The sequence below is a fragment of the Leucopleurus acutus genome (genome assembly GCF_964270905.1).
Source record: "Leucopleurus acutus genome assembly, chromosome: 21".
Lineage (NCBI taxonomy): Eukaryota > Metazoa > Chordata > Mammalia > Artiodactyla > Delphinidae > Leucopleurus > Leucopleurus acutus.
In genome coordinates, this window is record NC_139163.1 from 20,541,027 (window position 1) to 20,565,602 (window position 24,576).

General features: G+C 36.2%; 1 protein-coding gene across 1 annotated transcript in view; it reads left to right on the forward strand.

Annotated features, from left to right (window-relative positions):
* Positions 1 to 3,400: 3,400 nt before the first annotated feature.
* LOC309977568 (rho GTPase-activating protein 7-like) overlaps positions 3,401 to 24,576 on the forward strand; it is a gene marked incomplete at its 3' end in the record, with an annotated part of 191,275 nt that continues 170,099 nt past the window's right edge. Inside the window, 2 exon segments of the mRNA XM_082863708.1 lie at positions 3,401 to 3,609; positions 14,696 to 15,841. Of these exon segments, the coding sequence (XP_082719834.1) occupies positions 14,819 to 15,841 (1,023 nt within the window). The 5' untranslated portion in view covers positions 3,401 to 3,609; positions 14,696 to 14,818.

Genomic DNA, 24,576 nt, shown 5'->3' on the forward strand with positions numbered 1-24,576 from the left:
ATCTTCACAATAGCTTCTAATCCTCATTCTACAATTCCTTTTTCTTTTAAAAAAAATAAAGTACCTAATCGTTCCACCAATAAAATTGTTCCAAATGCATATATTTAACTGAGCTCAATAGATAGACAGATTCTTCAGGAAAACAATCATAGAAAAGAGATGTAAACATAGAAAGGGCAATAATTTAAATGGTAAAAATAATTCTAGTTAACAATGAATACTGAACCAGCCATGAAGTCTAATGACTTGACATGGACTATTATCTCTAATTTTGAAAAACCCTTAGATCCAGAGGCTAAAACTGAGGTTTATGCAGGCAAAGTAATTTGCATGGGGTCATCATGATTGTTAGTTTTGGAGCCAGACTCCTTTCCTGATACTTTGTTTTCAACTTTTTAACTGCCTCTATACCATATTTTATTAGCTGATCAAGTATAGAGTAATAGGCAAACATTTAAGGGAGTTATGTATTGAGATTTACAAGCGGAAAGGAGAAGAGGACAAATATTTTGGACCCCTTCTATGTGCCTGACACTATGTTAAATATTTAGGAAACGATCTCATTAGTTATCTTTATACTCATATTTGGTAAAGCCTTTATGAGAATATAAGTTCTGGGATTTGTTTGGAGTCAGGCAACTGAAGGATGAAAAATAAATAAGAGTGATTAAAGATTTGGGAAGTATTCCTTCTAATAATAGAATAAATCATGAAGTCTTATTTGTTTAGAGAAGAGAACGTTAAGGAGAAAATTACTAATAAGAGTGTCTAGATATCTAAAAAAGCATTTATAAATCTATGTGAATCGGGTTTTGTTGTTTCCTCAGGCCAATATAAACAGAAACAAGGCTAAATTATACAAGGGGGGTGGGGATTATAGTACTCATGAGAAGAATCTAGCTAAGAAGAATTAGCAGAGTGCGAATGTTCTAGCCCTCTATATACCAGAGGCAGGGCTAGAGGCAGATAGGGATAGAGATATACAAGTTATTTTAGGAAAGAACTTACATCAATTCTCATTCCATTCTGCTCCAGTGTTTTCCTAAGGGAAAGAAATATAATTTATAAATATATCTGTATATAAAGTTAATCCTGTTTTCCAATCTGGGAGTTATGTGGAATTGTCCCTATTTATAAGGAGGAATCTGAAACTCAGAGAGTTTAAGAAGTCTTCCCAATTTCACACAGCAATTAAGTGAGAGTCAAGAGAGACAGTTGGACTCAGGGAGTTAGAATCAGAAAATTTGGGTTCCAGTGTAGACTTGGCCACTCCATCATTTGATTGTGAGAAAATTACTTCCATAAATTTCTAATACTTTATCTGTAAAATAAAAATAAGAATACATACAACGATAGTTGGGAAGATTAAATGAGCAGTAGTTTCAGTGGAATTATTCCGAGTATGAACATAAATAACTCTTTAAAGAATTTATGAAATTATGGACTTCCTTCTTGCCATGTGGTTGAAGGTTAACTTAAAGGAATCTAAATGCTCATTTTTTAATCAGTAACGTTTTTTGACATAAACTTCTAAAAATTGTTTCTGCCTCAATGTCTTTATTTGAATGCTTCTCATCTGAAAAAGCAATGTGTAATATGTCATTCTTGCCATTTAACCAAATTTAACATATAAACCACATATTAAACATTAAGTTTAATATTTCTAGTAGTCCATGCTTTGCACTAATTTCGAGAGATTTTCTTCTCCAATAAGAAAAGAAATAATGGCTATAACATAGTACTTCTCTGAGTTATCACCTACTCAGTATTCTCAGGAAGTACTCAAAAGATGATCATTGCAATATCTAGGTGTCTGTCAGCCTTTATAAAAATTAGAGCCAACTGAGAATAAACATGAATAATGAAAACTGATTACAATTTCAGAGATGTACAGCATAGATCTTAGGGCTAACAGGTTTACTATTTCTTGTACCTCTTTATATGTTACTCATTTATCATATTGAAATTGGAATTGTTCTTGTGCCTCCCATTATTGGAAATCTCTGGATATTTGCAAGCCCCATGTAGACCCAATAATCAGATTAATCTGGTCACTAATCACTGAAAGAAATGCCTAAGTCATAAACAGCGAGAGAATCCATTGATTGTAAAGGGAGACATTACTGAGCAGTTTCAACCAAGCAAGATAGTTAAACTCAGAGATGCTGTTTCCTGTTTCTCTGGTATAAACAACCAGGCTGCTCCACTGGCCTCTCCACAACCTGGATGTCCCAAAGCCACATCTCTCTTCTTTCCTTCCGCTTTCCCTAAAGAGAATTCTGGGTCATAAAGGAAGCAGAATTGGTGCAACTTCTTTCCTGAAACGACTTGAGCTTCCTCTGCGTTTATATTTGTGTCATCTTATTATAAGACGAGCGAACATCTATTATTAATTGATGTACTAATTAAAGCCATACTTGCAGTTTCCATTAGCTTATTCCCTAAATTCTCCAGAGTTGGCTGTCTGGTTTTAATCAAAACCAAATGGTAGTCCAAGTTCCCAGCCCTGAGCAGCTAGGAGGAAGTCATCCAGTGGAGGCACAAGAAAGCAGAAAAGATAAACAGACGATAGTTCACAACATTTGTGTTGGAGGAAGGATGCAGATATTGTGAGCTGATTTAGAGTGATTCGGGCACTCTGTCCTGCTGGATGGAAGCAGTTGCAAGTGGTTAATGTCAGCAAGATTGTAATAGGATCAAGATGGAGTCTGTCTTCTGCTTTTCCAGCACTAGATGTGTGTAACTGGAAGATTCTGACCAGAGGCAATGCTGCCTATGCCATGACACAAACTACTTTAATTCCGGGAAGGATTCTTGGGGTCGGAGAGATCTGGGAGAAAACGTTCTATTCGCTGGATTCCTAGGATTTTACTTACAGACCTTCTCAGGTACGGTATATCAGGCTGCAGCATTTTAAATGAAGGAGCGTTAAAAAGGTTTTCAAATTTAGAAGAATTACGGTATTAAAACTAACTGCATCTTGCTCCCTTAAAAGATCTTTTGAAAGGAGCACTGCAGAGGTATTTTGCTTACATTGTGTGTATACATTGAATAAAAGTGGAAAAGTTGTAGAGGAAGGAGAGAACGATGTTTTCTTTCTTTCTTTTTCTTTCATAAGCAGCCTGGGATAGAAAAAGCTCTACAGCTTTATGACTCTCCAGCTAATCACCTCAAGGGTTTTGACAAACTCACTTAAGTTCTGTGTAAAATCAGAACTCCTAAATCGCCTGGGCGGGCCTCTGCTCTGCCCCCCTCCCCTCCTCTCAGTTCAGTCTTTCTCACATGCACACCACTCAGAGGCAGGAAATGCTTCCCAGGCAATCTGGGCCTGGTTGTGGAGGCCCCTTTTGCAAAACATCAGTCTGAATTTACTAGACAGAAGTCACTAGGAACGCCTTGACAGACTCCGGCTTCAGCTAAGGCTCCCTCCAGCTGCGGAGGCTGTTTTTGTTAGAATCACACACTGCGCAGAACTGCTTAGAATAGAGCCATGATCTCAACCACGAAATGTGAACTTATATTTTGGAGAAACTAACGGGGACGGACTCCTTTCCTAGGCTGAGTGTTGAAGCATGTCTTGCCTCGGCGTTTCAGCTCCTCCTCGTCTAGGTAAGACGCTGTGGACTATCTATCTTTACGCTTTGAGGCAATCTTTGAAGAGGCAGAAAGATTGAGAGAAATGTTAGCATCTTGCACGGAGTGGTGATTTCCTAGGTTTTAGAGCTGAGCCACGAAATCAGAAGTGGAAAAAGTTTAGTAAGTAAAAAACTGTGAGTCAAATTGTTTTAGCAAAATGTCAACTCTAAAATAGGCTCCATGGAGATTTTTCTCCGTAAACTAAGATCTTATTTTCATCCCTTTTCAATCCTTAACTTATTTATGACTGGAGCCAGAAGACAGACCAGTTTTCCTATTATATGGTTTCTATGAAACAGATACATATTCTCACACATTGTGAGGTGTAAATGATTTTTTTTCTTTCCCCGTCGTTTGCCAACAGGAAAAGTAGATCCCGCTATAGAGTGACTTTTCTTAATAATGCATCTCCAAAGAAAATTTTGAGTCTCATTTAAAATATGAAGATTGGATTCCTCAATATTTCCCCACCCAGTTTCAACCACAGGTCAAACTGCTAATGTACAGCTTAAATGGTTTATTTTTAAAAAGAGTAAACACATGAAATTTTACAAATATTTCTATCCTAAACAGTATTTAATCTGATTTTTAAAAATTTAAAGATCAGAATTGGATTTAATTTGTATTAACTTTCTTGAATTCACTATTCACTGCTCGGATCATATTCTGTGTGAATATTTTTGAATAAAGTAAATCTCAATGACAATGACATTCATTGTTACTATTTTAAGGCAGCTGGAAATCACTACAATCATATGAAAAGCTGATCTGTATTCATAATTCATGTAATCATAAAATTACATTTCCACTGGGCTATAGTATATTTAAGTTATGTTTACATGTGCAATATATGAGAAAAGAAATTTAGTAACGACTGACATAACAGAGAGTTTTAATGCATAACATACTGTTATATTCCTGAATATTTAGAATGAAAATCATTATTTTACAGAAATCATATGGAATGGTACGTGAAGGGAACAAATACCCGTGCATATTTCCAAATCTATTAGATGAACACAAAATATCCCAAATGAAATATGAAAGCTATTTGACAGTTGGATCATAAGAAATCAAGTGTTTTCATCATAAACTTTTACATAGTATAAGGTGACCATTTGCTGTATTAGCTAATTATGCTTAAATTTTATGCTAGAATAAGTTATATTGACAAATTTTAACTACTCACTAACAATTTGTTGTGTTAAGACTTCTAAAAGTGATAAAAAGAATCTGTTTTTTAAGTGTGTTAAAAATAAAATATTGACTTGTCTAAATTATGATTTAATAAAATTCCTCAATAGAATTTTAAGGAAGGAAAGAATATAAGAGGTCACCTCTTCTAACACTGTCTTAAAGGTGCCAAAAAGGGAGGTGAAGCATGACATTCAAAAATGACCTGTCCAAGGTCACACCGCTAGTTAGTAGAAGAGATGACAGTGGAACCATAGTACCCTGTATCATAATTCAGGTAACTTAATATGACATCACCTTGTTCTCAAATAATAACTGCTCATAATAAAGTATGAATATATTCGTATCCGGTAGAAGGCTACCTTAAACAGAAAATTGTAATGCTTATTTTTTAAAAAAAGGTTTACAGCTGCCACCAGTATTACAGTGTAGAAAAAAAAATAATGGCTTTAAAAAAGAATCAAATTTACTAAGTAATGAAATTTCCTCAAATGCAAAAGTTTTCTTACACCTTCAACAAACATTTTAAAGGAGTAACTTGTTTGCGACTGTTTTGTTACATTTCATGTTTATGCCAAGAAAATCAATCCATATGCTAATAATTATATTAATTTTACACTGTGTTTCTTAAAAACATAGAGCTAGAAAGGAGGTTGTCTGATTCATATCCTTGCCTCCAAATGGTATCCTTATAAATCAACTTAACCAGTGGCATTCGGAAAAGATTTTACTGCCCCCCACTGGAATCGGTTTAAGAATCTCACGTACCCGGACATCCTTTTATTTATCTAACCTAAATCTCTATTGCTGCAGCCTGTTTCCAGTTCTGTGGGTTTCTACCTCAGTGGAAATGTGAAAAGCCTAAATGGACGTGTGAAAACATAAGTGTACATTTCTAGGCCAAATAAACCCACTTCCTTTCATCTTCCCTTCTACAGCTTATTTACAGTCTTTTAATTGGTTCATATATCTCCTCTGAGCCTTCTACAAAGTCCTTTAGTTGTAGAATCCAGAGTTTGTTATAGTATATAAATGGCTGACCAGTGCAGTGTCAAATGGAGGAGGTGGCTGCTTGATCTGTACATTCTTCATATATGACAGTATATGTTGCTTTGCACGCCGAAACATTGCACTTTCCGTGGCAAGAGCCCTTCTAATAAAGCTAATATGTGTCATTTCTAGTACATCCCATTTCTTTAGAGAAAATGTGAGTCATGATGCTTTTTCTCCCCATTTTTCTGAACCAGATTGGATTTCCTGATGCTATTACCACTTAAAAATAGGCTATTCAGCACTTCCAGTGTCTCCACACTCTGCACGATTGGAGTGAGGAATAAATGCAGTAAAGCAAGAGCCTATATAACTGATGGCGTGATTACTAGAGGGCCTAGTACACCATTTTATCTAATTTTTTCTAGAGGACGTTATAATAAAAAAGAGAATTTTTCTGGCCATATCCAAACCTGCTCATACCGTACACCTCACTACAAATACTTTAGGCATGGTTTAATCTTACTTATAGAGGATGGGTGTTAGAGGATTAAAACAAGTCTAAACTGGGACATTTAAGATGTGTCTTTTGTTTTTACTTCATTTGTTTCCTCTTGGAGAAGGAATGAATTGGTGTCAATATCATCTTACGATGAGAATTCTCTCTGTAGAAATCATTATAGTACAACGAAGTTCCAAAAGAGAGATGATTTAGATCTGGATCAGAAAATGTTATTATCTGAATAAATGTTAAGAATTGTACATGAGAATTTAAAGAGGATGAGGGAAAATTCCTCCAGATTTGAAGGAAATAGCGTAAGTAGTATACCTTCTTCTCCCAGGTGAATGATAAGCCCCTTAGTTGCACAAATCAAACAGGCTTACAGAGAAGCCCAAATACAGATTGGCTCTGGGGTGGATATAGAGATACAGCATACTACTTCCAGTTTGGCGTTAAACTGCCGGTCAGCTCATAGAGTTGTGAGAAATAGATGCGCTTAGTCTTTGAAGAAGGTAAACAGAAAAAAGGTGAAGTGTGGATCTTGAGACCTAGTTTAAAAGAGATTATTGATTTTGATTCAGTGGATTATAGAGTATATAAGGGAACTTGAAAAGATTAAATAGGAATTCCGATGTAAAAAAAGCTGAAAGGCAATGTAAACAGCATGTGTATAAACTTGCTCATGAATTGAGATAGAGAACTGAAAAAGCAGTTGTAGCTGCTTGTATGTGTGAAAAGGTTTTCCTATTAGACTGAAATCACAAAATGGTTTAGCAATACAGTTCAGATAATCCAGAGGAAATCAGTCCTTTAATAGAAATGAGATCCAAAGGAAGTAGGAAGATCAGAAAGCAAGCTTAGAAATTCAACCAGTGTTTCTTTTTATTCCCAGCAGTTGGCAAAATACCTAGCATGTCAGGTATTGTCAATACATGTTTGTTAATAAATGTTTGTGGAATAAATAGGAGGGAAAGAAGAAAGAAAGGAAAGGAAAACCAGCATTGAAGAGTTGGTGCTGTGAGACTTTTTTTAAATTTTCCAGACATCCTGTAATGATAGAATAATAATTTTTAAAGAGGAAGGAAAATAAGAGGTTGGCAAAAGTCATCAGAGCCTGAGGCCAGAGGTTAATAGCACTCTCATAAGATGACATTACAAGTTCATTAAGAGCCAGGAGAAAGCATGAGTATCCAAAAATAGTTCAAAGTTAAGTTACACGAGGCCAGTGAGAGCAGAGCACTAGTGAACTTTCCACAATTTAAATGGGGGTGGTGTACTGGAAAGCTCGTGGGAAGAGACAGAAAACTGGCTCAGATTTGCATCTTTGCCATTTGAAATCCTTGCTCTGTGATTTCAAGCATGCCCCATCCTACTTTGAGCTTCTGCTTTTTATTGGTAAAGTCTGGAAGATAATGCAAATATTTATATCACTGGGTCATTTTGAGCATTAGATGAGACTTTGTACGTACAAACTGGGTCGCATACAGTATAACAAACAAAATTTTGTTTTAAAAAGCAGAGGTCAAATGAATCAAGAAAGAAAGAATCATGGTGTTTCACCTTGTGGTCAAATCACTCATCTCTATTGAAATAACATGGGCATGCAAGGGATAGTTCCAGCTCCTACTCAGCCATGGTTTCTGCAGCTAAGATCCGTCAAAAACTAAAGGAATCATTGCCATCACCATCTTTGTCATCATCATCATCATTATCGTCATCATCATTTAGTATCTAGTGAGTTCTTGCAATATGCCATGGATTAAGTGTTTTACATATATTATCCGCTCATTATTATTATAGTTCAATATTATTCTCTCTCAACAATTTTCATTATTCCCATTATAGAAGTGAGAAAACTGGGGAAGACAAAACCTAAGTAACTAATGCAAATCATCAGAAAAAAAAAAAAGTTTCTTTAACAGACATATTGCCTTCACAAAAAATAGAGGTAATAATCACTACACATCAATAGGTGTTAGAGATTGAGCTAGTTACCTAGTCCTGCCAAAACTTCTCCCTGTAAAATCAGGACCATGATAGTACCTACTTCATAGAGTATTTGTGAGTATTATTACTAAAGGAGATAGTGTAAGTGCAACACCAAATACAGGGCCTGATCCACAGTAAATGCTTAATACATGGAAGCTCTTTTACTATTACTATTATCACGATCATCAAAAGTTTCTAATGCACCTACTATTCCTTGGGTATATGGGACACTTGGTAGTAAAAACAAGCTCAAATGTACATAGGAAGATGACAAAATAAGATAAGAATTATAGATATTAAATATAGAAGAAAAAAGTTGATATCAGAGGCATCAATCCCTGATAGGATACCAACCTAACAGAAGTAGCTAAGTTCTCAGTGATTTCATGTTCCTGATTGCAGTGAAAGTTGTACTTACCAAATGACTGAAATCTCAGTATTCTGTTGTCACCTAACTGTCCAAGCACCTGTGTTGCTGTAGCCCTCTTGTTTATATTTGGTGATTACTGTGTCTACCCTTAGAGTGTTCTTAGAAATGATAGCAAAGTTAAAAATAGAAAGTGACCACTTAAAGCAAAGCCACATCTCACTATGCTGATGATAAAGCATTATAATTCATGTCCATTGTGGAACAGAAGTATCTTTTTTATAATAAGGCAAAACCACATTTCAATCATATTGCTTTGCCATTAAAAAAAACCAGCCAAACTTTTGATATCAGATTTAACTCTAAGCTATTTCCTGTTGCATGAAAAATTCCAAGTGAAATAAGTTAGGAGCAAAGGCAATACTTTTCTTTGGTTATAAGGGACTCTGCAGAAAAGAGATATGAATCAAAAAACTAAATGATTAATTATTCATTAATGAACTCATTTGCAGAAATAGCTAAAATACAATGTAGTTCTAGGTGCTCAAAGGGTTCTGTACCAGATGGAACACTGTTATTGAGAAGACTGTGTACATTCTCAAAAAATAAAACATGGAATCCTGAAGGAAATACAGGTGTCTATAAATACTTACTGCATCCATGATGCAATATTGTCCCCCAAGACTGTGTTAATTCTGGGATCTCTTAGAAACCAATTATCCCCAGAAAAGTCTTAGTGGCATCAGACAAATAGGACATTTTTAAAGATTTACTCAAATTACGCGTGGTTATTTAAAAAAACGTTCTGAGAATCCGCAAACCTGGCTGACCTGAGCGGCAAAGTGGTGATAAGTCAAACACTGCCAGTATCTGCGCTCCTCCCTGCAAGGGAATTAGAAACTACTGGGGCTACATTAAATAGTAGGAAGCCAGAGGTAAAAATAGGGCACCTCAGAAATATTAACTTGCAACTTTGTAACAGCCTGTTCTTTTCTGATGAGCTGACAGAATTCTAGTGGATTGACAGAGTTAATTTCAAATTTACTTGATTCCTGGAACATATTTGAGAGCTAAGAAAGAGAAAAAACTTACCAAGCTTAGTAAAACTAATATATACATAAAAATAGGTAAACATTTAAAAAAATATTTTAATTGGGTACCTATTTATTCATTCTTCTTCTAAAGACCAAAAATGATGGAAGGTTGGATGTGTCTCTCGGAAAAAGTGATGTACTACTCAATCCACTGACTTAGCTCATTACAGATGGTTTATTCTGTAATTTACTAAGACTTTTAATGATTTCCAGACAACCTAAAGACATGGAAGCTTTTTCATATATAATATTTTAAGCTTCGTTAAGTAATTTACCAGTAAAGAATTTTAACAGGAGTTTGTTTTTTCCACAGACAGCTAATGAGGCATAATGAGTAAATTCCAACATTTGACAAAGTATGTAAAAGTAGATAGATAATGATTTTGTGAAGGATTAAGACAAAGATTGCCACTAAAGAAAGGAAATCTGCCTGTAGTCATACAGAGATAGGTTTTTGCATCGTTATTAAAGGTTTCTCTCTCCTAAGCCTAATTCTAGCCCTGTCTAATTTCAATTAGTTAGCATGAATGTTTTAAAGAAAAAGCACTACTTGTCTTTTACTAAAAGTTGGCTACCCTGATTAGACTCTTAGAAATGCTTTCTTTGAATGTGTTATCTTTTTTGTTTTTGGGGTTTTTTTTTGCTATTTGTTCATTCATTTACATAAAGAGATTAAGAATAATCATATCTGTTCTAGGCGTTCTCGCTGATCCTAAGCCTCTTGAATATTTGACAGTTTTGCGTTGAAAAGCATTCCTCTCGTGTTATCATTGAGTTGGGGGCAGTGGAAGGTGCCCAAATGTTCCACAATTTAGTTTGCTAGATAATTTGTTCTTTGACAGCTCCATCAAGAAAATGAATTTCATTTTGACCTCCGCAAATGCTCACTGTCAGGCAGATTTACTTGGCCATCAGTGAGCACACATTTGAAGAACTAGAGTACGCTGTGATCATGTCTGTTTATATGTTGATTCTGCTGTAATCGTCTAATTCAATAAGTGTTTGGGTGGCACTTATTACATGCAAAGGTGACTCCCTGAGCGTAGGCCAAGATACACTAAGATGTCACATCCCTCTAGGATGTCCAGATTCCCTATCTCTCCACCTCACCAACTTGACCCTTATATTAGCAACAATGTGGGCCATTGTAGAAATGCTCCCTTCTTGGTTCAGATGCATTCTCTATTCTTGCAAGAGTGCATGTTAGAGAATTTAACCTACCTTTAATTAAAAGGAGATTATTTCCCTCATGTCTTCTCTTCTTTCTCCCAGTGACTGAGTACACGCTATGTGGTAGCTATTACATATAGATATGCACTAAAGCAGTAGTAGGAGAAGAGAGAAGAGTAGGAGAAGAGAGTAGTAGGAGAAATTTAACATGGGATGGGTAATTAAGAAGAAAGACCTGATGGGAAACCAGAAGTAACTCCAGCCATCTAAGGAGAAAGTAGGAAAATACAGAGAAACTGGCAGTACGATTATGCCTTCTATTAAATATGCAGCAGCTGTGTGAAGGTGTTTAAAAACAACCCAGGAGTCAATCATGTGCGTGCGTGTGTGTGTGTGTGTGTGTGCGCGCACGTATTTATTTGTATATGTGTATGTATACATATACCTATATACGTCATCTGTTTTCTGAAAGGATAAAACAAGATAATATATACTTAGGCTTATATTCCCAATGTTTAGTAGACTGTCTGCAGCCCATTCGGCACTAAATAAACACTTGTTGAATAAATGATTATGATCAGGCAATGTTGCTCTCAGTTCTAAGGTACTGCCCACTTGATTTCAGCCACAAGTACTTCATTTGCACCGTGTTTTCCCAGGCTATAGTATCGGCAGTAGTGATTCGCATCAGGCTCTTCTTTCCTAGGAACACTTGCCAAGTCGAAACACAAGGTATGTGTTTATTTCAGGAGCAAGTGCAAAAGAGAGCATGATCGTTTGATGTCAGACACAGGTCAGGGATTCTCAAACTAGAATATCTTCAATTGTTTTTTAGTACAGTAACATTCAATTTTGATTAATTTTAAAATATACACTGCATGCCACTGTATGCTTATGTTAAAGAGTGGTGTTATGAAATTAACCCAAACAATAAATTTTAAATCACTCTGTGTCTAAACAGCCTATGCACTAATATCACAAAAAGCAAATGTGGGCATTTCACAAATATTTTCCAGAATCATTACATAATTAGAGGTACACAGAGTTTCTTGTAATATTAATACAGTGGTGTTTGAACACATGCATTTAAGAAGTGAAAAATCCCCATGGAAATTCACTTCATAAAATCAACACCCTGGAATGACTTACACTTTTCCAGATCCTTCATCCAAATCCTCAGCAGCTGAGCTCATTCTGAATGAAACTGCATAAAAGTGATTACAAGAAAAAGTAGTAGAAGTTTGCAAAATAAGTAGCCGGTAATTAGAAATGGTGAGAAGGCTCAAAGGGAAAGTGAGGTCTTTTACAAAGACTTCTAAATCTTACAGGACAGATTCTAGTCAATTCAGATGACTTAGAAAATGGGGCCGATATACTCCGATGTGATGGACAATATATTTTAATTAATACGGTGTTCAGCCTTTAGATCCTGAAGGCAGGTTTTAACTATAAATCTTACAAATCAGAATTAAAATAGGAAGTATGAATAAGAAAGCCTGTTGAGATAAAGTTTTTAAAACAATCTATCAGACCACAGGATATGGAATGAACATTCAAACTGTAGTGATGATGGTCATAATGAGAGTTAGGAAATTTTATGTCTTCACAATAAAGACACTATAAATTCACAGGAATGATCTGGAAATGTCCAAAGAACGTAGATTAGAAATTAGGAAAGAAGGAGTTAATGTTGTGTCAAATCTATCTAATTTATAATCTCTCTTTGCAGCTAGATTGTCTCAGAACTTGTTGAACTGTCTTCCTTTGATGTTATAAAAATACTTACCTACTTGCCAAGGTTGAGTGCAGTAAACTAATTAATATTATGGTCAGGACTTAAAGGCAAAAATTTTATGTAATCTGTTCCCCAAGGGGTTAATAAAACTCTTTCTCCTTCTTCATCAGAGAAAGAAAACCAGAATTGTCTCAACTTAAATGTAAACGTGGCTTAGGAATGACACTAATACCATTTGGCATTTCTTAAGTTAGCCTGCTCATTCTACACTGGATAAAAATAAAGAAAAGAAAGCATCTAAAACAGAACCGCCCTATTACAACCCAAATTTGCCCATGAAAGCAGAAATTTTCTGGCCTGCATCTATGCGTTTTTTCCACTTTTCCGTAGCCTCCCACACTATAATGACTTATGCACGGAATTCAGGGACTTTATATTTTCTTATGAATGCCAACATAGAAAATGTGAATGCTGACCATTTTCAAAGATACTCACAGACCCTTAAAGAAACGGAATAGTATCCAGAATGATATTTGGTCAGTCTGGGATACCAAAATTCTAGTACATTCCTGGTCTTTACAAGATGGGAATATTTACCTTTCTGGCATGTGCTTAGTCAGAATAGCTTGCGATCTTTGGTGGGGAGTCAGAGTCCTTTTCAATAGACTGAAGTGACCCAAACCCAGCACTTCAGTTAATCTTGTTTATGATTGAAATCCATAAGCCGATCCATGTCATGTGCTGACAGCTCTTGTGTGGTGTAAAAACTGGAAGTGTCTGCTCTTGAATAAGATTTTTCTTTTACAGTCCAGTCATTAGGTTTCATTATGGGACAACACTTGGACTAGTCATTTTTATAAGGTTGAGTTTACATTGGTATAATTTGTTGCCTTTAACTAAGGCTTTGAATAATTTAAGGCAAAAAGGATGGATACCTGGAATGTGTTTATATTCTGACCTTATCTTATGTCTGGTTTTCTTATTTACTTAAAATTTTATGGCCAAATGCTAACAGAAGTATACAAATTAAACTCCTTAGAAGCCAAAGAGAATGAGACTGAAATTTCTGAAGAATTATTTCAGTTGTCTTATCATGCTCACATCTCCTTTTTGGGTCACCCGAATTCCTGCCTGAAGAGTTTAGACTTTATATCTACTAAAGATGTGTGGAGGGAAGAGGTGGCAGTAGAATCGCATTCCATGGATGAAGTTTGTTGGCTCTCTAAGCCTGGGTCTTAGAACCGGGGCCTACTTTGAATCCAGGCTTACCTCCTAGATGTATGACCTTGGGCAAGTTATTTAATTTCGGTAAGCTTCAACAGTACTGGCTTGCTAGCGGGTCGTAGCAGCAATGAGATGCATGTAAATGTATTTATCCTAAGACATTTTAAGTGGTGTGTGTTATGCTTTCTTATGCATGAATTATGTGTTAATATGAGCTAAACTGGATTACTCCATGTTTCTTAGTCACTCCCTGGAGTAAATGCATTCTGGTAGTTTGGGATCTGTATTAGCTCTTTCACACACTAATACATTACACATGCTGTCTCTATAGCTCAGGTTTTGCATGAACAGTTCCCTGGTGGCCTTCAGTGCAATTCAAACCAAACAGCCAATAGATTTCTGTAACGATTTGTGTCCACAAAAGTAAATCAGGAAAGCATCTAAGCTAGAGCAACTAGTTTCTTCCAGTGAATTTTATTAGTATAGCGATCCAAATATTTTCCTAATGGAATTTTAAATATTCAATATATATATCTTTATTCGTTAATAGATCAATCAATCCAGCTGCATTTAAAAGTATTGTTAATGATTTTTGACCAGAAATATTGAATGTGAAATTGTGTTCTACTATTAGGCTGCTTCTTAAAGAAATAACCTTATTGAGGCTATTAAATAGAAGCTTTATACAATCTCTTAATCTTTCATAGCACAGCTTAAGTGCTCTCTTTTCCAAGATATATTTTGACTTTAGAACTATATCCTGAACTATGTATATTTCTTTAATTTTTTAATAGGTAGTGCAATGACAAAACTTACTCTCTTCTTCAATCAGTGAATTTGAAGTAATCTTTCATCGTTTCATCTCCTTTAGTCTCATATGGAACGTATCCCTCTATCTGCTGTTAAACTACGATGACATGTCTGTAGCTATCAGAAAGAGAAGCTGGGAAGAACATGTGACCCAATGGATGGGACAGCCTTTTAATTCTGATGATTGTAACACAGCATGTCATCATGGACTAGTAGCTGACAGCTTGCAGGCAAGTATGGAAAAAGATGCAACTCTAAATGTGGACCGCAAAGAAAGGTGTGTTTCACTACCAGACTGCTGTCATGGCTCAGAGCTGAGAGATATTCCTGGGAGGCCAATGGGTCACATTTCAAAGGAGGTGGATGAAGATGACAGCCATGAAGGTGAAGATCAGTTTCTTTCTCTGGAGGCCAGCACGGAAACACTAGTGCATGTTTCTGACGAGGATACTGATTCTGATCTATATCTTACAGATAATAAACAGATTTTAACTACTCAAGGGCCTAAAACGTCAGACCAACATAGCATCAAAGGAGCAGGCTCCTTAGTAAAGACGCTGCCCATCATGGAAAGTAACCAAGGTTCTTATGACTCCTGGGGAATGGCTGGTGGAGCTGATTTAGTGCTGGTAGAGGAAAAGGGGGACAGAAAAGTTGTTGACATGGTGAGTAAAAGCCTGGAGCTTTGTAAGGATATAAGCCTAAGTGAAATAAAAGATGCCTCCAAAATGAATGCATGTGACTCTTTGAATGTGAAAGATATTGTGCCGGAAAAGCAATTGCTTAATTCTGCTATAATTGCTCAGCATCGAAGGAAACCCGACTTCCCTAAAGATGAACATGAAAGAAACACCTGCAGTGCAGTACAAGATGAGTTCCTGGCTATTCCTTGTGCAGACAGAGGACTGCCATTATTAAAAACAGATTCTGGAAGCTGCCTTCTGCAGCCTCCTTCCTGCCCTAGTGGAATGTCAGCTGAAAATGGCCTGGAGAAGAGTGGTTTCTCAGAACATCAAAACAGAAGTCTTCCAAAGGTCAACTCAGGAGATGGCATGCAGTGTTTACACATAAAGGAGACTCTGGCCACCCATGAACCCACAGATAACCAAGTCAGACTTCGTAAAAGAAAGGTAAGACACATGCACCTATTATCTGGCTTTTGGAATTCTGTAAATATCCTTGTTTCTGTCACTTATTATTTTGCTAGAGTTAAAAAGATATGTGGACATTTCTTTTGCTCAGTAGTGTAGCTGTATGACTCAAAGAGCATCTTCTTGGGGAAATCATCAAAATACGTAAAAATTATAACAGGATAACCTATCCACTTCACTAATAATATTTATAATGGCTCATGAACATTCTATTTTGGAATTGTGTTGAAGACAGAACTGGTTTCACTTTCTTTGGCTGGAATTAAATAGCCACCAGATAGTTCAAAGCCTATCTAAAGAGTGATCTCTGATTTTTAGAAAGAATGTCATGGTAATTTTTAATTAAAATTGTTTATTTCAGCTTGCTTCTCTTCCCTTTAAAAAGTATATTTTATTATAATAAAAGTGGTATAAATCACATATTTTAAATGAGCCCTTTGCATATACCAAGGCAACAATACCCCCTCCCCCAAAATATGCTAATGCTATTTTAAATGATACCCTGGCACATTTGCTATCCATAGCTACATGAACGTTTTTTTTTAAACTCTTGACCATAAAGGATGACTAACTGAAGTAAATTTTTATGCTGAGGCACCTTTGACTAATCCTGTAGATGCCATGATCCCCCAAGAAGTTTCCAAGTGAGAGACACAAGGATTGGAAGGAACCACATGGATCATGATTTAGTTAGAAAACTCTTGACCAAAGTTTGTCTTACCTTTAGGATTTCCCCAGCATTCTTCCCACATTGTAGTACTCTATAATCCGGATGTAAATACAAGTAAAATTTCTTCTGTAAATCCAACATGCCCATTGGCATCAAAAAAACCCTGCAGATTGGACACTTTGGTGCAACATTCTTGCCCTTCTCTTGATATAATACTAATCCATAATTCCCATTCTCCTAAGACAAAACTAAGGTTCTTAGTTCTGTTCAACTGGGGCTATCTACAATGAGAAAAAAAAAATCTTCAACTCTCTTTTGGTGAAGAAATCTGGTTTCCATAAACTGTAGTTTTGTTAACAAACTAGATCAGTAACATATCATAAGTTAAAGTGAAGTCAAAGACTTTACAGCAAAGATCAATGTGCTCAAACTACATGCCAACAGAGCTTTCTGTGCTTCTGGCGAGCTCTTCCTTCTTTACATAAATTGTATTAAAAAGTTAATGCTGCATAATGTTGTTATGATTGGACTGCTCAGGTCGCTTTTTCAGAAATGTCCATATAGTCTATCAAATCTGTTGGAGGGAATGTAATAATGACGTAAGAAAGTATTAACTGACCTATGACATAGCTTCCCTAAAATAAGACAGACCCTGCCCAACTGCCGACAGAAACATTAAACATTCCAGAAACATATGCTCACCACTTGGACATTTATATCAATACTAAGAATGCTGGAAAGAATTTGCTCTTGGACATGTCACTATAGCATAGTTGCATTACAAGAGCCATAATTATATCTCATTTACAAGTTCTAACTTAAATATTCTATTTTAAGCATTTCATCATTCTAAAGTGTTGTGGTATTGTCTGGTGGAGAATTTGTTTTGACTCTACAACTCATTTGGGATGCTTTGTAATGAACAGATTAAATGCAAAGTTTCAGGTTTGGAATTTACTCTGGGGAAGTATGATTATGGGAGAAGCCTCTAGAAGCAAAATGTGTAGGAATTTTTGTTCTATCTGATGTTGAATGAGCGCTGGAATACCTTCAAGTTGTGCACTAACCATTTTAGAACTTTACCAAAAGAAAAAACAAAATAAATTCATAAAAATATATGTACAGAGATGTTCATCATTGTATTATGTTACTGACAAAAAAGATACAATCCAAATTTCCATCAATAAAGGATGTATAATGATTGTTTAATCTATAGTTTGGAATGCTATGTGGCCATGAAAAAGATGGAGTGAGATCCATGTGCTCTAACTGAACGGTGCTCATGATATAGTATACATAGAAAAAGACAGTGGCAGACCAATATTTGTAGCACATCCCAACCTTATCTGATGAAATGTGTGGATACAGATACAGATAGAAATATAGATGGGTTATAAACCTCTCTAGATGACTAAATACGAATATGCAAAATTCTAGATAAATAGGCACAAAATTGTTGACAGCAATTACTTTGAGAGAATGGAAGTAAAAGGATAGAAGCAGGGGATTTTCAATTTTTAGCCTATATAATTTTTATAAAAGGTGATAGTATTCTGGGTGAAATGCATACAATGAACAGAAGTACAAAAACAAAATAATATTCGATATATAAACTATTTGAAGCATTTTCTGCATGGCACAAAACAACCCTTTATCTATATAGTTATTATGATTATTATTACTCTTATGAAATGAAAACAAATATGAAGTTTTTCAAAATATCAACAAAAGTTTCAATCAACTACTCCAATTCTAATGCCAGTGCAACTAGTTTAAAACAGATAAACCTTTTGGAGAGCCACATGGACCCCATTTTCATGTCTAAAGTGTTAGGGGACTGATTCTGAAAAGAGTTGGCTTAGTTGTATCTTTTAAACTATTTGTCAACCACTGTGACAGCTTTGAGATTAAGAGCTTAGAAAAGGTGAAATATAATATAAGCTAATAAAATTTTAGTTACGGAACTTTAATCAGCTCATTATCTGATATGAGTGAACCAAATCCTTCATAGAATTTATGAACATGAATTTTTTGTGGGAGGGATTCAGGATAAAATCAGGTTCTAAAACTTGAGAAAAGAAAGCAAAAACAGAGTTTATAAGGGTAATGCTCAGAATGCACTGAACTACTACTCTAGAGATATCATTGTACTTTAGATACAAATTATCATTCCTTCAAACCTATAAATATTGGCAGGCGTTTGTTGCTCAGCATGACGTATTTTTTCTTGTTTTCCAATGATATTTCTGGCCATTAAGGATAGCCACACATACTTATTAGGAGTGTCAATTGGAGATGACTGCGTTTGTAGTATGTGTAAATATTGACCTTTAAGCTAATAATTTCCTTAAATATGATGAAATATATCATTAAATTGGAGCCACTGAAATCAAAGGGAAACCAATAAATCATGAGCAGACATCAGTAAATGAGCCAGGAAGATCGTGTGGCATATGACCAGCGCTTATAGGGCGTGGGTGGGTCTTTGGGGTAAGGCAGCTGGTTAAGAGCAATTCTCAGAGACAAATTCCAAAGAAATGTGGAGGAGGGAGATAGTCTAAGAAGTGGTCTCTTCAAACCAAATGAGATGTGAAGATGGAAAATATGTAGGGAAAGACTTGAGGTTAGACTTTTTTTTAAAGAACTAGTGTATTTGTTCTTGATGGTGGTTTACTAATTAAAGAGAGTCCAAAATTCAGTCTTCCCTAGGGACTATTTAAATAGTTCCCAAACTTCTGAATAGCCATAATAGTTGTATAAATATATAAAATATTTTTATTGGCTTTCATAAAGCATATTCCATATTACCAAGCAAAATAAACACAAAAGATAGTATAAAAATGATTTGAACTTTGAAAAGACACCTAATTCCACATTTGAACAAAACCTCACATTCCAGCAGCCAATGAAACTGTATCATTTATGCTATTCATTTGACTGCTGTCACAGAAAACCAGTATAAAAGTGGCTTAAGGGCTTCCCTGGTGGCGCAGTGGTTGAGAGTCCGCTTGCCGATGCAGGGGACACGGGTTCGTGTCCCGGTCCGGGAAGATCCCACATGCCGCGGAGTGGCTGGGCCCGTGAGCCATGGCCACTGAGCCTGCGCATCCGGAGCCTGTGCTCCGCAACGGGAGAGGCCGCAACAGTGAGAGGCCCGCGTACCACAAAAAAAAAAAAAAAAAGTGGCTTGGCTAACATCTTTCTCTCACACATATATAATTGGGTATAGGTAGTTCTGGAACAATATGTAGGCCTTATGTTTTCAATACCTTAGACCCTCTTATCCAACTGCCCTGCCACCCTGAACCTTTATCCATATTCAAATCAGTAAGAAGAGGAAAGGGTGCAGGAATGGCCACACCCCCGGGTAAAGGCAAGACCCAGAAAGAGTGCACTTCTTTTTTTTTTTTTCCTCATATTTCATGTGCTAGAACTTAGTTGTATGGCGACACCTAGCAATAAGGGCTGAGAAATGGAGTCTGCATCCTGGGCAAGATGTCTGCTGAAAATTCTATTATCAAAGAAGAAAGAGAAAATATTTATCGAAGGATAACTCATAACATGAATATGTTGAGGAACAACACCTAACATAAATATATTCCAGTATATCATGGCATGTGGTGAGTGAAATAAACAGGCTGCGTATGTGTTCTGTGGCCATTAAGGATAGCCACACATACTTACTAGGAGTGTCAATTGGTATCTGTATAAATACTTGACGCTTTAACTTCACACTGCAGAATACCTTTCCATGTTAGGAAACTATTTTATGTGTGGAAGTGATGTGGATCAAATGCTATACTCTTTCTTATGGAAAAATTGCTCAGGACCAAAATATTATACTGTATATACTGTACTTTATCTGTGCATAAATGTAATACATTGATTAGCAATGACTGAAAAAAATCAAATATTATCTCCTTACCCTATCTTTAAAATATGTACGTATTTGATAAAAGCACACCTATACCTGAAAAGACTTTCTCATTTCTTGCTCTAACCTTCCTGATCCTTTCTATGTCCTGAATGCCTATATGGGGGCTTTGTAGCATAAGAAAGCTAACATTGACCAATGGGTGACATAAAGTACATAGTAAATTATGCAGAAGATGGAATGGACCAAGATAGGAGGTCAGCTAGAAAAATATTAAAGGGAAGGGAAAAATTGTCTAAGAAATAAAAACCTAAAAGATGGTTAAGCTGTGGCCCCAACATTGAATGAAAGCAAGGACTAGTGGAAGAATTAGAGTTTGTTAATAAGCCTAGTATCAGTTGACAAAGAGGGAAGGGATGGGAAACAGAGTAAAGTATACACAGCTCTGCAGATAGATTCATAATGACAGTATGATTTTACATGAAGGTCACACTGGTTTTAAAGACACAGGCTTATTGAGCAGATTGTATTGTTGTTAAACCTTTTTCCCTAGTTCTAACATTAGGGCTGGCAGAGAAAAGTTGTTACCAGGTGGAAAGTCAATGTGTAGATGGATAACATCAGGTCTTCTCAGCCATATTTTTAACTGGATTTGTGTCCCAGGTAAAACTGGCACCTTTGTGAGTAGCTCATTTTGTGTGTTAAGCCACAGAAAACCATCAGATTTTTTTCATGCTATTTAAACTAGGTTTTTGGCTTATAAACAACTAGAAAGCCAAAAATATACCTGCAGGTATTTGGGGCTCAAATATTTTGCCTCATAGCAAACATAATTCCCCTAAATCCAACCAGAAATGCAAAAACATTTAATTATATGATACAGGATAACACTAGATATACTGTCTGGTAAAATTAATCAGTAGTTAATATTGAGCATCTTCAATATCCCAGGTCCTGTTCTGTGGACGTGGTACACCACCATGAGCCAGATGGTAGAGTTCCTTACATTGTGAAGCATATAATCCCTGAAACACTGCTGAAGTTCCCAAATAAGGGTTTTGTTTGACTAACACGTAAGGCCAGCACTGAGGCAGGAAGCATTAGTGAGAGAGAAGGGGAGTGAGGGCACAGGAGGAGTAGGGCCAGGGAGAAGAAGGAAAACAGGAAGAAAGAGAGAGAGACAGAGAGGGACAGAGAGAGAGAAGGATGGGCTAAAGTAGGGTACCAAGGGAAGCACCGGTCAATTGCAAGAAAAAGCAATGACACAATTCCTTGACAAAAAGTGGATTTGTAGGAGGCTAGAATCAGATCCTATCTCAACATGGTGCAGTTATGGTTATCACCAGCACAGGTTTAACAAGGAGACAAGTAACATGATTTTGACTTCCGCAATTACAGAGCAGGTGGAGACAAATAATATTTCCTGCCATTTCACAGGAGGAACTCTGCCGACTAGAGCCAGCCCTCGTGGGCTGTGTCTCCACCAGGCTGAAGGTGAAGACCGGATAAGCTCATATTGCAGGATCCTCAAATGTCTTCACCTTGGAGGGACTTTCCCCAGTTTCCTCAGCCAAGTTAGTTGCTTGATTCTCTTCACCCACAGAGGACTTATTCCTACTAGAATGTTTACTGCAAATACATCTGATCCCACCGTTGCTAACGAAAATGTCAGCTCATTTGGGGAGAGTTTTATGTCTGTAGCAATTTAATTTTGTGTCTATAGCATCCATCTCAGAGCTTAGAACCCTGTTCATAAGTGTTTAAATGAATGAATAGCCATGTCATGGTAAAGGATTTACTTTCAGAAGACAAGATCAGGAGTCAAGAACCCGAGTCATAAGGATACAGAAGAAATGAAGTCATACAACCAAAATCAGTGGTCAGTTATCCATAACCTCCTCTCTGTTCTCCCTGCTATTTCCATGCTAAAACAGGGCATGAGGGGACAAGAGGGAGGGAAGAATTATGTAAAATCTGGGTCTCTGATCTCTAGTTGCTCTGGTCTCTTCAAATTTGAGATGATTATTACCCTTTGCCACAAAACAATTAATTGTCACTAAATAGTTATATAGCAATCTGAGTGGTAAACGTTATTTAGAAACTACTCAGTTGTCTCCTGAAAGGAGTGGGCAAGGGTGAGTGTAAGGAGGAAAATATTAGAATATCCATTCACATTTATTTGTAATTTATCCTTTCACTCTGTATATATTTTATAAGACATATGATATATTAAATGAAAGCATATGTTATAATTTATAAGTAAATAGCATACACGTCCTCCCTGAAAAGTACATAATCAAAAATGTTGGGAGGCCACTGGTTTAGAAAATCTCTAGTTTTTCTGGTTAATGTCATTGTGAGGACATTGGGAGTAGAAGAGAGATGACAGGAATAACAGAGTAAGAAATTAAAAGACAAATGAATAAGGGAGAGAGAGGGGCTCCTGTTCAGAGAGTGCCAGACAATAGTAAATTTATTTTTAATTTCTGTTGTGAAAACCACATCAAGTAGGGAGATTTGATGCTAGATGCCTTTAAGGCAGAAAAATATACTGTGAATGAGAACAATTAGATTTGAAATGTTTCTTTTTCCAGATATTTTTGAAAAAAAAGTAGTTATGATGTGTGATGGGCCTCTGATCCAAGCAGTGACTTGGACCAAAACTGCAAATTTACATTATTAGTAACAAGATCATTAATAAGTTCACATTAACCCAGCATCAGCTTTTGCTGGAGCAAGAATTAATACACTTTTATGACGTTATTTTAAATAATTAATGGGTATTTCAGAGCCAACTGCACATTAGAGGCTATCGTAATAGTGAAACTGATTTAGTTTCTTCCTGATGGATTTCTGTTACTATAAACCAGGACCAACTAATTAATCTTTTAATACCAACAAAACTAGCATAGGTTTTGGCTGCCTCTCTCGAAGAAATGCCAGTATCCACAAAAGTGGGGATAACTAGCAAAACCTACAACACAGAGCCCTGCCTCTGTTATCTGGGCACTAAGCACAATGGTGCCAGTGGAATCTGTTCATTTTCTGGCTCGTGTTCTTAGAAATAAAGTCCTTATCCCTGCTGCCAACAAGATCTCTATTCCACAAATAATTTTCTGTCAAGAAAATTATAGTGGTACTTTAGAGATAACCTCACAATTTTCAAAGGAAATACAAGCAAATAGGAAAGTCCACTTTTATTCTTTTTTCAGTTCTATTTCTACATTGGCATAGGAATAAAACTAGTGATTAATGAACCTCTTCCATTTTGGGTTCTATTTTTTGAGCCAGTAAAACTTCAAAAGGATATACTGTTTTTCATATACATTGAAAGCTAACCCAGAGGGTTTCTTTTTTTAAGTTTGAAATAGCATCATTATTTAGTCTAGGAAATGAATAGCTTTGGTCTGAGCTTAATTTTCTAACCAAGAAATTAAGCTGTGATGAGGAGTATCATCTAAATTGAGGGGTGTTATTTAATTTGTGGGCACTTTATATGTCCCTGAAAAATGGAGACAACAGTCCCTATATCACAAGGTCGTTAGGGTTATTAAATGAGATGGAAAATATTGTTCAGCACTACATAACACAACCACTAGAACAATCCATTACTTAACCAAAATTTGAGGTGAAGGTTTGACAGATAAATAACTGAAGAATTGCAGAATTAGATCTGGGAATAGGTTAAGTGCTAGTGGAATCTATAGTCACAGTATATATAGTCAACCAGGGTATAGTAGCTACTTTAGTTGGAGATTCCTCCAACGCTTCACAGCCCATGGTAAATCTCCACAGCTTCTACACTGTGGTGCTATACATAGAACGAAGTAATTAAGCCAATGGACTCTAAAAGCAAACTGCTTCCCTCACTCACAGCTTTGTAATCACGTAGGTTCCTTACTGTCTCTGAGCCTTGGTTTTTTCACTTGTATAATGGGATGCTTCATTTTGTTCTTGGGAAGATTAAATAAGTTCATAAGTATAAAGTAGTTAGAACAGTGCCTGACACATAGTAAACACCATGTGACTTCAGCTATTAGTAGTAGGAGTTGTTGTTTTCTGTTTGTTTGTTTCTTTTACTAAATTGCTCTAGTTACAGATCTAAGAATAAGCTGAACTGTCTGGGAATAATTGTGGAAAAAGACTGACAACATTTGAGAGAGAATTTAG